Below are 12,592 nucleotides of genomic sequence, written 5' to 3' on the forward strand. Positions count from 1 at the left end.
CATCACTAGAAAAACTTCTAGATCAATGTGGCAGTGTCATGCTGATCAGTCTATTTCATGGTTTTCTCTTCCCAAATATTTCTGAGCACATGCAGGGTGAATATACATACCTTGGTTCCAGTGCTCATTTCTCAGCAAACTAATCTTTACATTGACTTTTTAGTTAATGGCGGAATTTATCTCTGCTGATACCTTTTTGTTCCTCCCTGTGTAAGAAATCAGTTCAGGGGGACAAATGGCAAATCTCTAACTTCATCAGAGTGCTATGACGGCTCAGCATGCCCTGTGTTAATTAGAAGGAAGCTTCTTCTTCTATGTCAAACTCATTTGAAGAATTTTGAAAAAATATTAGAGCTCAAAATAGTACAGTTCTTTGAATGCACACACACATAGCAATATTTAATGTAAAGCATATGCAAGTGAACACAAGCACAATCCTGCACACACACACATACACACACACACAGTATTAAAAAGTTCTACTATCACTGAATTTTACAGCTGGAACTAGGATGCACCTCAAACAACACAGGTTTTGGTCTAAATCTTGTACATCAGCCTAGACTTATACCTTTATGATCAGCTACAGGTGTCCATTATTTTTTTCTTTAATGTAGCCTTGGTTATGACTAACCCTGTCCATCATTTCTGCTATCACACTTTTGAACCTTAGTGGGTAGTGTGTGTTAAGGTCTCTGTGCTCCTCCTTCTCTCTAGAGTTGGATACTTGTTTATGTGTTTTTGAGAATCAAATAAATACATAGAGGGGTGGGGGGTATACTCATTTCATCCAAATTCCAAGGTGTAATGGGAGATAATTGTCTTTGTTACACTTTGGGTACCAAAATGAACAAGGAATAAGTGTAGACAAAGAATTATCTTGACTACATTTGTGCTTGTCTCATATATCTTCATCTAAGAATAACTAGAAACCATGGCGGGTGGGGGGGAGGGGAATCTTGATATGTTGCCCAGTTATTTCCGTTGAACTGAATCCCATGATTGAAGCATCATCCAAAAAGGGTGTAACACCTGGCATCCTAGAAAGCAAAGTTCCCATAAGGCACTAAAAGTCTCACAGTCAACAGAAATATTGGTGCAGAGATGCTAAATTCCATATGTTCCTTAAGAGTGTTTTTGATGAGTGTGTTTTGATAATTTTGAGCAAGGTTAGTTTGCAAAGACCTGACCCCAACAGTGAGGTTAGCAGTCTATGTCAACTACACGCATAGAGCATGGATGTCGCTTGAGAGAATCCCTTGTGGTACTTTTGAGCTTCCTCATAGTTTGTTCTTATCACATGGCTTCCAAACTGATTTTTGCCAACCAAATCTGTATGCCTGCCTCCAGGGTCACTTGTTTAATTAGATTCTTATGTTAACCTTCAGTGGGTATTTCCACTTAGAAAAGAAAAAGCACTTCTAGCTGTTTAAGTGCATGGACAACAATTGTGTCTAAAAAAACATCGATCCTGGAGCATTCGGGGAACTCATATAACCTTGGGAAATCGGTTAATAGTTTCCTGTGGCAAGGTAAGTCTGAGGGTCGTAGAATATAGAATATTTATTTTTAGTAGTGTGCTTCTTTCCAAATGAATTTTGCCTGTTGGTTTTAACCTTTTCTATGTAGTAATAAATGGAGCATTAATATGAAAGAACCATGCAAAAATTTCTGCCTCTGTATCAGCATCATCCACTGTAATAAATCACATTAGGAAATGTGTATGAGTTCTCTCTATAGATGATACAGAATCTACATTCAGGCAGATTTCATGTTGTACATACAAATATTTATGAAAGTAGTTTCAAATACCACATCTTCCCATGAGCCTGCTGAATGTAATACCTCTCTAGGGCTGTGACTAAGTAAGAGATCGAACTCTGGAATCAGCCAGCTGGGTGTTGGGATAGTCACCAGCACTCTCCAGCTGTGTGATCTTGAACAACTCATTTGAGCCACTAAACCTTGGATTTTCCATCAGTAATATCACCTGTTTCATAAGTTATTATGAGGTGAATAATACATGTAAAACACCTAATTAAGTTCTTCTCACATAGCAAGCAAGTGATCATGTTATCTCTTCTTACCTAATTCTGGGCCGGTTTTGATGCTAATTCTTGTATATTTAAAAAAAATAAAGTTTGTATTTTAAAATAGTTTTAAAGAAAAGTTGCAAATATATATCAGAGAGTTCTCATATACTCTGCTCCCATTTTCCCCAATTTTTAAGATCTCATATTGCTGTGTTATGTTTACCACAATTAATGAGCCAACCATGGTACATTATTATTAACTAAATTTCATATTTTTTCATATTTCATCAGTTTTCTTTGTTCTGTCCCAAGATACCACCTAGAATATTGAAAATTATATTTATTTTTTCATGTCTCCTTAGGCTCCTCAGCTGTGAAAATTATTGAACTTCCCTTGTTTTTGATGACCTTGATAGTTTTTAGGTCAGGTATTTTGTAGAATGTCCCTAAATTTGAATTTGTCTGATGTATTTCTCACAGCCAGATTGGGATTATAGGGGTTTGGGGGAGGAAGACCACAGAAGTGAAGTGTCTTTCTTAACAGCATATCAAGAGTACACCCTATTAATTTAACACTGATGATGATGGCTAGCATTGATACCCTGGCTAAGGTAGTGTTTCCTAGGTCTTTCTAAATCCCCCCTTTTATGCTGTACATTTTGACAGGGGGTCACTAAGTGTATTTCATACTTAAGGGGTGGGGAATTATGCTTCACTTTCTTAAGGGAAGAGTATCTACATAAATTGTAATTTTTCTGTACAGATTTCTCTCCTCTCCACATTTTTTAATTTTTAATTTAATTAACATTTTTTTTATCAGAGTGGATTCATGAGTATTTATATTGCAATCTAATTCTGTATTATTTATTTTGTTGCTCAAATTATTATATCTTTGCCCATTGGGAGCTTTCAGTTGCCTCTAGTATTCCCGTGACATATCTCTATTGTTTTGTTTTTAAAGTACTTTCTGGTACTATAAGATGCTCCAGGCTTAGCTTGTATATTTTTCTACCCCAGCATTATTTAGTTGGTTATTTCTCCAAAAGAGTCCTAATCCCTTTTATTAGATAACTAGAGTCCCAGTGCATGAAATTAGTGCACTGGGGGGTGGGGTTCCCTTAGCCTAGCCTGCCCCTCTCACAGTCCAGGAGCCCTCAGTGGATGTCCTACTGACATCCACAGTCTGGCAGCAGAGGCTCAGAGCAGGCGTCCTGTGTGTGTGTGTGTGTGTGTGTGTGTCTATGTGTCCACTGGGGGTCTGCCCCCAGCCGCATTGGAGGCTCAGAGCAGGCGCTGTGTGTGTGTGTGTGTGTGTGTGTGTGTGTGAGTGTGTGTGTCTGCTGGGGGCCTGCCCCCAGCCACACTGTGGAGGCTTGGAGCAGGCGCCACTCTGTGTTGATCTCTCAGGCTCCTGGCCTCCACTGTGTGTTTTTCTCTCCCTTGAGCTGTGGCTAGGGCGGGGTGCTGCCTGCAGGCTGCACTTTCCTGCTCATGGACCACCAGATCACTGCAGAGACAGGGGCAGGCCCTGCTAGGTGCTGCCTATGGAGAACTTTCGTGCTCTGGGATCGTCATGGCGATCCCAGGAGCAGGCCCACCTGGTGGCTGCCCGCCCTCCGCACTTGCCTGCTCTGGGATTGCCATGGGGTCCCAGCTGGCAGCGGGGCTTAGGTGGCACATGGGGGTCCCGGCTGGGGCGGGTCTTAGGTGACGCGATTGCGCCGCCTAAGCCCCGCCGCCCAGGGCTGCACAGGGGTGGCGTCTGGCGCTGGCCAGCCCTGCCTGCAGTATGCAAATTAGCATATGATGCTGATTAGCATATGGGAAGCTTAGTGAGGTATGGTCAGTTACCCTTTTTGTCTTTTATTAAATAGGATGGCATTAGAAACCTAGATCTGGGCACTGGGTGTGCTTGTTGCTACAATAGATGGAGCTGGGAAATATATGCATACCAATCCACATCTAAACATGCATGCATAATTATTTCTATATAAATTCATTATATATATATGTTAAGCTAAACTTAAATTCATACTGATGCCTTCATCTTGACACCAACACCACATGGTTTATTCTAGCTTTCCCACTCCAACTGTGATAAACTTGGCTTCTGCTGGCTGCCTTCCATTCATTTATTTATCCAACCTTGATTTATAAGTACATATATTTCAGAATTGTTAACTCATAGCCCATGAGAAATAATTTGAACAACTAAGGTATAATGTTTATATTTCATTCCTAAATATAATTTTTATAGATTTGGATTAGCCTTCTGAGTTCTCAAGGTGATCCTTCATTATAGAACCAATATCTGGCATTCTTGACTCTGTAAATATGCCCTTCACAACATGAGGAGAGTGGTTGATATATCATGCAGATCCGGATAAAGTCTGGACCCTGTATTTGTTTTATCAACAGATCTGGCTAAGAACTCTTGGCCTCTGTGCTCTTGACAACATTAATCTTATGAGCTACTCTTTTAATTTCTGTGACAGATATTGACTTAAAGTCTCACTAGCAATGAGTTATTAGGCCCTTAGGAATTCCAAAGTTTATTCTCTCAAGAGATGCTGCTGGGAAACACCATATAAAAGGCAACATGCCATTCCAGAAATCCCAACAACTGCAACGCTGGGCAGATAATGTTGTGGCCTACAGGGCCTAAGTCCACCTACAATATCAATGTAAAATATCAACTGATAGTGCCCTGGAGAAACCAACTCCAAATGAAAATTCACATTATGTCCCCTTCTTAGGTAATGCAGGTGTGGTTACCTACCTTATGGCCTGTATTTAAACCTCAGAGTCATCCAGGCTTTTATTCCAGACTCTCGCTTTATCTACCTGGCATACGAATTTCAGGAAAAAGGCTGAAGGATATGAAATTCTTTAATATGTCCAAAAGTAGACTTTTTTATGTACAGCATTTTGTCAAATTACAGAAATTGTATGGTATTAATCAGAAGTCAATCATAAAACTAGATTTACAATGCTATACTTTTATGGTTTTGCTTTTGTAATAAACAAGACTCTGTATTGGTTACCAGAAGATGCTATATTAGATGCTAATTAAATACATAAGAGATAAGTAGCAGTGATTTTTAACCTGTGTGGCACAAGAATTTTTAAAACATGCAATACCTGACTATTTAATCAGGGGCACTGATCTCTTTTCTCTTAGGTTGTCAAATAAAAAATGACAACCGCCAACACAACAATAGCCATCTGGTGTGAATAAATCAAAATTACCCCTATTTTGTGTCATATCAGAAAAAAAATATATTTTTTGATGTGCTGCAGAATTTTAGTAATTCGTTTATGTGTGCCATGAGATGAAAAAGGTTGAACATCAATGATAGAGTTTTCACAAATAGTCCTTGTGTTTCTGCAAAACCCACTCTGACCTATTAGTTAAATCTAATCACGGTAGCATGAAACAAGAGATAATAAAAAGAAACACACCATTGACAAGAACTCACAATGAACCATAATCACACTAAATGATGAAAATCTCTTACATATGTAAAAGAAAGCATGTTTCCTATTACCCATAAATAAGCAGAAGTGATGCTATTAGCATAGATACGCCTCCTTAGAGACTGGGAGAGGCTTGGCAAGGCTTCTGACCCAGCAGGCTGCTGAGAAGGGAGTTGGTTCCTGATGAATTTTAACAACATTCTAACTTCCCACATTGGCTAAAGCAGCCAGCTCTCTGTAACATACTCCATCTCTACAATTACCTGCCAAATGCTTACTGCAGACCTGCAAAAGATTAGTTACTCCAGGGGGAGTGGTTTATAACTCCATTCCACTGTTTTATGCCAGATCAATAACAAAGGCAAAGGCACACATCAACTGCCCTTGTTTTCTCTCTGTAGACAAACAAAGAGCCCCCCACTTCCACGGAATGCTATGAACTGATCCTCAGCATCACTTCAACATACCAGCGATTGCCCTCATTTCTTTTTCACATACACCATATTTTTTGAAATACACATTAGCTAAAATACAATTGTATTTTTAGGGAATTGAAAGCTTACCATAATTATCATCAGTTTGCAGGGAGCATGCTGTTCATGTGTTATATAACTGGGGGATTTCTTTCTTAACAATAGATTGTGATGATGTGTTTAGAAAAAAATGTCTATATTGTTCACATATGTTAGAAGCAGGTGGGTTTAGGCAATAAAAATTCAACTAATAACAGTGATAATAACATGTGCTCAATTAAATGATATTTTTTCTTCTCTTCCATCCTACATAGGGGTTTACTTACATTTTAATAAATGAAAAAGGAGAAATAGTGGAAGGGTCATATTTTTCTGTGATGTGAGCAGAGGAAATTTTATAGAGGAAAAAGAAAATACAGAGTCAGAGGAAACAGAAAACTCATAGGCCTTAGACTTGAGCATGGATGAGGCTAGACCAGTGGTCGGCAAACTCATTAGTCAACAGAGTCAAATATCAACAGTACAACGATTGAAATTTCTTTGGAGAGCCAAGTTTTTTAAACTTAAACTATCTCGGTAGGTACATTGTTATTAACTTAATTAGGGTACTCCTAAGGCGTAGGAAGAGCCACACTCAAGGGGCTAAAGAGCCACATGTGGCTCTCGAGCCGCAGTTTGCTGACCATGGGGCTAGACTATTGAGAATGTAAATTCTCTCTGGAAAAGTATTAAAAAATTTTATCAGCCTAGGCATTCAAGAAAAAATGAGGGCATTTTAGTTTTTTGAGGTAATTATTTTAAAATTACCTGATTCAATTTCCTTCAATTAATTTAACATTTGGGTCCTTTAAAGGAGAATGACTTATTTTCTTTGCTTGATATTTTAACAATATAAAATAATTACAACCCTCTTTGTATTTCGAAATGAATTGAGATTATACAAAATTATTTATTGAGTGTATAATGCTGTCAGATAAAAGAAGGCAGTGGAGAGCTACAAATGCCAAGGAATCAGAAAAATATTTTCTCCAGGGACAGTTATGTTTGCCAATGTTTCCCGTAATACTTCTTTGTTTTAAGGAACATTTTGTCTGTTACTGGACTGCTCCAGTGCTTGGGTAAGGATGCTACTTGCATGCACAGTGCTGCTTGGGGGGCGCAGGTCCAGCTCAGGAGGCCACTGCCTCTGTCCTTGCTAGCTGTGTGACCTTGAATTCATGCCCCATGAGATTTCAGTGTGACAGCCAGTGTAATTCCTTTCCAAATTTGGATCCAACTAAGAAGTAGAGCCAGGAGTCAAATGATGATAAAATATGTCTTATTAGTCATGTGATTATGTGCATAGAAAACAAAAGAATTTGCCAGAGAACCAACCAGAATCTTTGAGTGTTGTCAAGTGTCTGCCTCCCAGTGAGAGAAAGAGGCTGAGCTGAGCATGCCCAGTTTCTTTTTGTCAATATCCCCATAAGATGAGTCCCCTTTTCTTCCCATTAGGTGAGCTAAAAAGCCTTGGTGTTACTCAACAGGCGCCTCTTCACAAAAACAGACGGCATTAATTGAAGGGAAAGGAGGGCATATTTTCCTAACCTCTCTGTGCTTTAGTCTTCCTCCTTTGTAAAATGGTGATAATAGAACTTATCTTACACAGCCGTGCAAGGATTAAAAAAGATCCTAGTAGCACTGAGACTAGTGTAGGGGAATGGCTTTGCCAAGTACCAGTAAATGTGGAATTGGAGAAGCGAAGCATAGAAACTTTAGCCGGGAAAGAGAACTTCAGAAAGATAATCTGATCCGCTTGTGGTGTTTTGTTTTGTTTTGTTTTTAAATTGGGAAACAGAGACCCAAGGAGGTGTAGACCCTTGTCCAAGTTCCGTGGCTCATTGTTGACATATTATGGCAGAACTGCCTCTGGGTCCCAGGTGTCCAGATGCTTAGCCCAGAGTTCTTTCTGCTCTGCCACTCTGCTGAATAGCTGTCCTAACTGCCAGTGGATAGAATTGCTGACCCTCCTCCCAACCACCATGAATTTCCTGTTTCCAGAGGGTGCACCGTAGGTCCCTACCCCATGGAGACCCTGCAGGCTGCTGCTCTCAGGCAACAATTTATAGCCCTTGTTGTGGGTTCACAATGAGAACAAGATTGCTATTTTAGAATCAAAGTAGATATTTTCACAATCCATTGTGAAGTACCAGGCAGGTATTCTTTTGAAGGTAAATAAACACAGTAAAGTATAATTATTTGATTCCATTTAGTGTATTAGAAAAGGTAATGTCTTAATGACACCCTAGTGGTCTATAACAGTTAATACACCACAGAAAAATGAATCATAAAACCCCCTTCTCTCTAATAACGCTTAGACTAGTGTTATGAAAAGGCACTAAACCTTAGGGAATTAAAAATGTTTTCCCCTTCTTACCAAGTGACGATATTATTAGTTTGGATATTCTATTCACACCGGTCAGGAAAACCTGTAACATATTCTGTTGGTTTGATGAGAGATCCTTGCAACATTATCTGGGGCAGTTGCTATGGCAAAGAGAATGGTCCTGTAAAGGCCAGATGATTTTCTCTCTGTCACTCCTTCCCAAATGTTAGTTCCTACTGAGCTGGGTGGGAGCGGAGGAGTTCTTACTGATGGCAGCATCCTCCTCACGTGTGGACCCAGTGTACTGACAGGGTAGGCAAGTGCATGGGCTCACTTCAGATTGACAAGCTCTGCAAGCTCTTTGTGTTTATTTTGGAAATGGTATGAGTTACAAATATTCCCTGGAAACATGTGCCTGGCCTCCTGGCTGTCTGCAGGATAAACACTGACAGGATGGCTTCTCTGTCATAGTTTGCGGTTGATAGATTGCACACCAGTGCTTCTAGTCAGAGAGACAGCTGTGCACATCTGAAACAATCTCAGGGAGAAACCCCAAACCAGCTTGACAGCAATACTGGTGACAGCAGGATGCCCTGCCCTCTGTCACCAGAAGAGCACCGCCTCTCTAGATTTCTGTACCTGCACTTGTGCTGCTGCTGGGTGTAACAGAAACGCCAAGAGTCAAGGGGCATCTGGATGCCACCACCTTTCCCTCACTCGAAAATGGCAAGATGAATGTCTGTTTGGCAAGATTATCGTGAACTCATTCTGTGAGTATCGTACAATGCAAACACCAAACAGTAGCAAGTATAATGATGTGTTCATCTCTTATTAAAATTAGATACATGTAAAAATTTTAAATTAATAATATTTTTACTGATTTTTATTGCATCTGTATGTATATATACATATGTATAACATCACTAAATAGATACAGTTAGGGAGCAGCGTGGCTCAAGAGATGTGTCACCATTTGACCAACTTACCTTGTTTACCCCTGTGTTTCCAGAATAATCATCACTCGCTTGCTTCACTTTCAAAAGTGACCCAGTTTGGACAATAGTTATGTAATCACCCTAGATACGGATCAAAAGGAAAACTGACCTCAGGAAAGCCAAGAACTCTTATAGCCTCTATGCTGATGAATAACACATCCACTAGACAACCACAGCTTAGGAAATTTGTACTGGGGACACCAACATAATTTTTAAAATATATAAGTTATTTAAATCAGTTACCACAGCAAAAAAAAACCCCAAAACAAACTCAGTGTCCATAAGGCTTGTCCAAAATAGGGAAGTTTCCTTTTGGTGAAGAACTCCATGTGTTCATTTTCATATTTTGTTAGTTTGCGCCTGGATCGACATCAATAGCTGCACTTCCAGTGGATGGCTTTAGTATTGACGAGAACCCTTGAAGTGGCTGCTGCCTTGAAGGCAATTTTCCCACTCAATTTTTGTCTATTTTTTCCCTTTCCTTCTTTAAGTCCTGCTAATTTCTCTAATTCGACCAGTTTTTAACATTTGGCTCCAGCACCTGGGGGTTTGGGGCAGTCTTTAAAGGCATGCTGAAAATGTATCAAACACAGGGCATCAATCCATCTCTTTTATGTCCTGATATAAATGAGATGGAACGGCACGCAAACTAACGTTGAGAGCCAGGGTTCTGGCTGACAAACGTAAGTTACCCCATTTCAATGACTTTACAGTTTTTGCAGGATGTTTGCTTTCTGTTTTATGGAACTCTCTATACTTATTTTTGTGTGGTTTGATTTTAAAATACCCTTTCTGCCTCGCTTTCTCCTTATTTCCTCTCAGAAAATGTTCTTTTTCCAATTGGAAAAATAATACTTTAGCAAATCACACTTTAACAATTTCTTATTAAGCAACAGCTTCCTTAATACTTTGTGTTGCTCTCGAGTTCAGGCACCTTAGTGTCCAGCGGCCTATTTAGGCTAGAACACAAATGTCAGCTGGCCGGGGTGCCCAGAGCCTCACGTTGTTCTCAACCCCACGTGCAGATGAATTCGCCAACTTTCCCAGCTTCTCGCACCTGGATCACACATTGTGTAGACCCCTCACTATCAAGTCAAGTGGGGAGGGAAAGCCCGCTATAGAGAGAGGCAAATTTCTGGAACTAAGTATAAAACCTCTGAATTATGCCAGTGGTGTGTTCCAAATCTATTTTGTTTCCCAAACCCGTTTCTTTTATTTCAGCAAAGCCAATTGGTCTCTGAATTTCTCATCCATGTGTAAGTGCTGAAGTTTAGATTTCTGCTATGGAACTCATCTATAATGCAGTTCTGTTCTTTAGAAACTGCTTGGCCCTTGGGGAGCCTTTGATCACCTGTGACATAGGCAGAGATTATTGCAGGATTTTTGAATTTCACTGGTAAAAGCTAAAGGCTAAGGTATATAGTAGGACTCTTACATCAATAAATTATTTTACCTGAGTTTCTAATAACAAGCAAATCTGATTCAAGTATTTTTGTACTGTCAGTCATATATAAGAAGAGATTCATACTATGTAGCTCTTCTTCTTGCTCTGGGTTTCTGTGACCCTAGAGATCACCCAAAGAAAATATCAGGGTTTTGATAATGCACAAATTGATTTACTGTGGAGTGTGAGTTTCTATAGAGGCTATCAAGAATATTTTTCCAGTACTACGATATAGGGAGAATTTTAATATAAGTCTCCATGAACCAAGAGGTAATAAGCGCTATTCCCATTGCTCCTTAAGGATTTTCTTGCAATATTTGAAAGGTTTTGTTTTTGTTTTTCTTAAATTTTCACCTCTATGGAGTCTGTTTTATATGTTATAAAACCATTATCGAAGTTAGAAAATAAAACCGAATAAACTATTTGCACACAGAATATACTAGAGCTAGTTGCAAGCTTGAACAGGAGAGCTTGGCTTTCCCTTCCTCTGAGAGCCTTGAAAAGCACTGGAGAATTACACCTGCAGGCCTAGACTCCATTACTGCAGCCTTGGCAGCGATCTGATTTTATGTTACAGGCAATGAAAGCTTAGAAGAAAACTACGTCCAGGACAGTAAGATGGGCTTTGTCATCAATGCCATCTACGCCATGGCCCACGGGCTACAGAACATGCACCATGCCCTGTGCCCCGGCCACGTGGGCCTCTGTGATGCCATGAAACCCATCGACGGCAGCAAACTCCTGGACTTCCTCATCAAGTCCACGTTCATCGGTGTGTCTGGAGAGGAGGTGTGGTTTGATGAGAAAGGAGACGCTCCTGGAAGGTAAAGCCGTCTTTTCTATAATGGATCTTAATAACCTGTGACCCTCCTGAGCCAGACAGATGGCAACTCTGGCTAGCTTTGGTTCTATGGTTTCTGGGTGTCATGAGCAAAACAACTAGAAGTTAAAGAGACAAGGCTAATATTACATGGAAATTATACTTTAAAACATTGAAACACTTATTGTAAACATGCACAATACTGCATCTTGCCAGTACTACACCCCTACCCAGCTATCACTCAGAATACCTAGACCTCCTGTGAGCCCCAGAAACTAAAGAGATGGCACCTCACCAGCAGGACTCTCCCTGGCACTGTCAGCTCCAGGCTAGAGCAGCTTTCTGATTGACTGGTCCCAAGGCCAGTCAATTAAAATATTTTAATATTGCACCTGCTTAAAGAGCTTAATATATGGGGAGAATGAAGTCCGACACATGTATTCTTTTGTCTCAGGCTAAGGAACAAGAAAGGAAAGAATTTTCTTTGTGGTATTGAGTCTCTATGGCTTCCAAAGAATTAAGAAGCAAAGGAAAATTACATATATATATATATATATATATATATATATATATATTTTCCCCTAAGTCATTTTATATTTAGTCTGTTTTATAATATCAGTTAGCTCAAATTTCATTGGTACATAGAGAGTGATGTCAGTATAAAGAGTAGTTATGTTTGTTCATATGACATTTCATAGACAAGGAGTAATCAGAATAGTGACATAGGAATTAAAAATTGCAACAGGAAAGAAAAAGGCCCTTGGCTTGGCTGCTGCACAGGATGCTCACAATCTTTCTTTTCTCTCTCTCTCATAGGATGTTTTTTCAGAAAGAAAGATTTTGGGAAAACATATGCTGTATTAAAATGGAATATCAAGTCATTTAATCCTCCTTGCTATAAGCATTTCTTTATCCTTTTTACATCTGATAAAGCCGATTGTCAGAGAAACTAAAAAATTTACCTTAAATCACACTGAGAGTAGCT

The 12,592-nt window shown here is 39.6% G+C and overlaps 1 protein-coding gene across 3 annotated transcripts in view; it reads left to right on the forward strand.

Annotated features, from left to right (window-relative positions):
• Positions 1-12,592, forward strand: part of GRM1 (glutamate metabotropic receptor 1) — a 313,303-nt gene that overhangs the window by 239,137 nt on the left and 61,574 nt on the right. For all 3 annotated transcript variants that reach the window (XM_036318276.1, XM_036318278.1, XM_036318277.1), the window contains one exon: positions 11,365-11,611. In XM_036318276.1, the coding sequence (XP_036174169.1) occupies positions 11,365-11,611 (247 nt within the window). The remainder of the gene's footprint in view (positions 1-11,364; positions 11,612-12,592) is intronic.

Source organism: Myotis myotis, unplaced genomic scaffold (genome assembly GCF_014108235.1).
Source record: "Myotis myotis isolate mMyoMyo1 unplaced genomic scaffold, mMyoMyo1.p scaffold_m19_p_7, whole genome shotgun sequence".
Classification (NCBI taxonomy): domain Eukaryota; kingdom Metazoa; phylum Chordata; class Mammalia; order Chiroptera; family Vespertilionidae; genus Myotis; species Myotis myotis.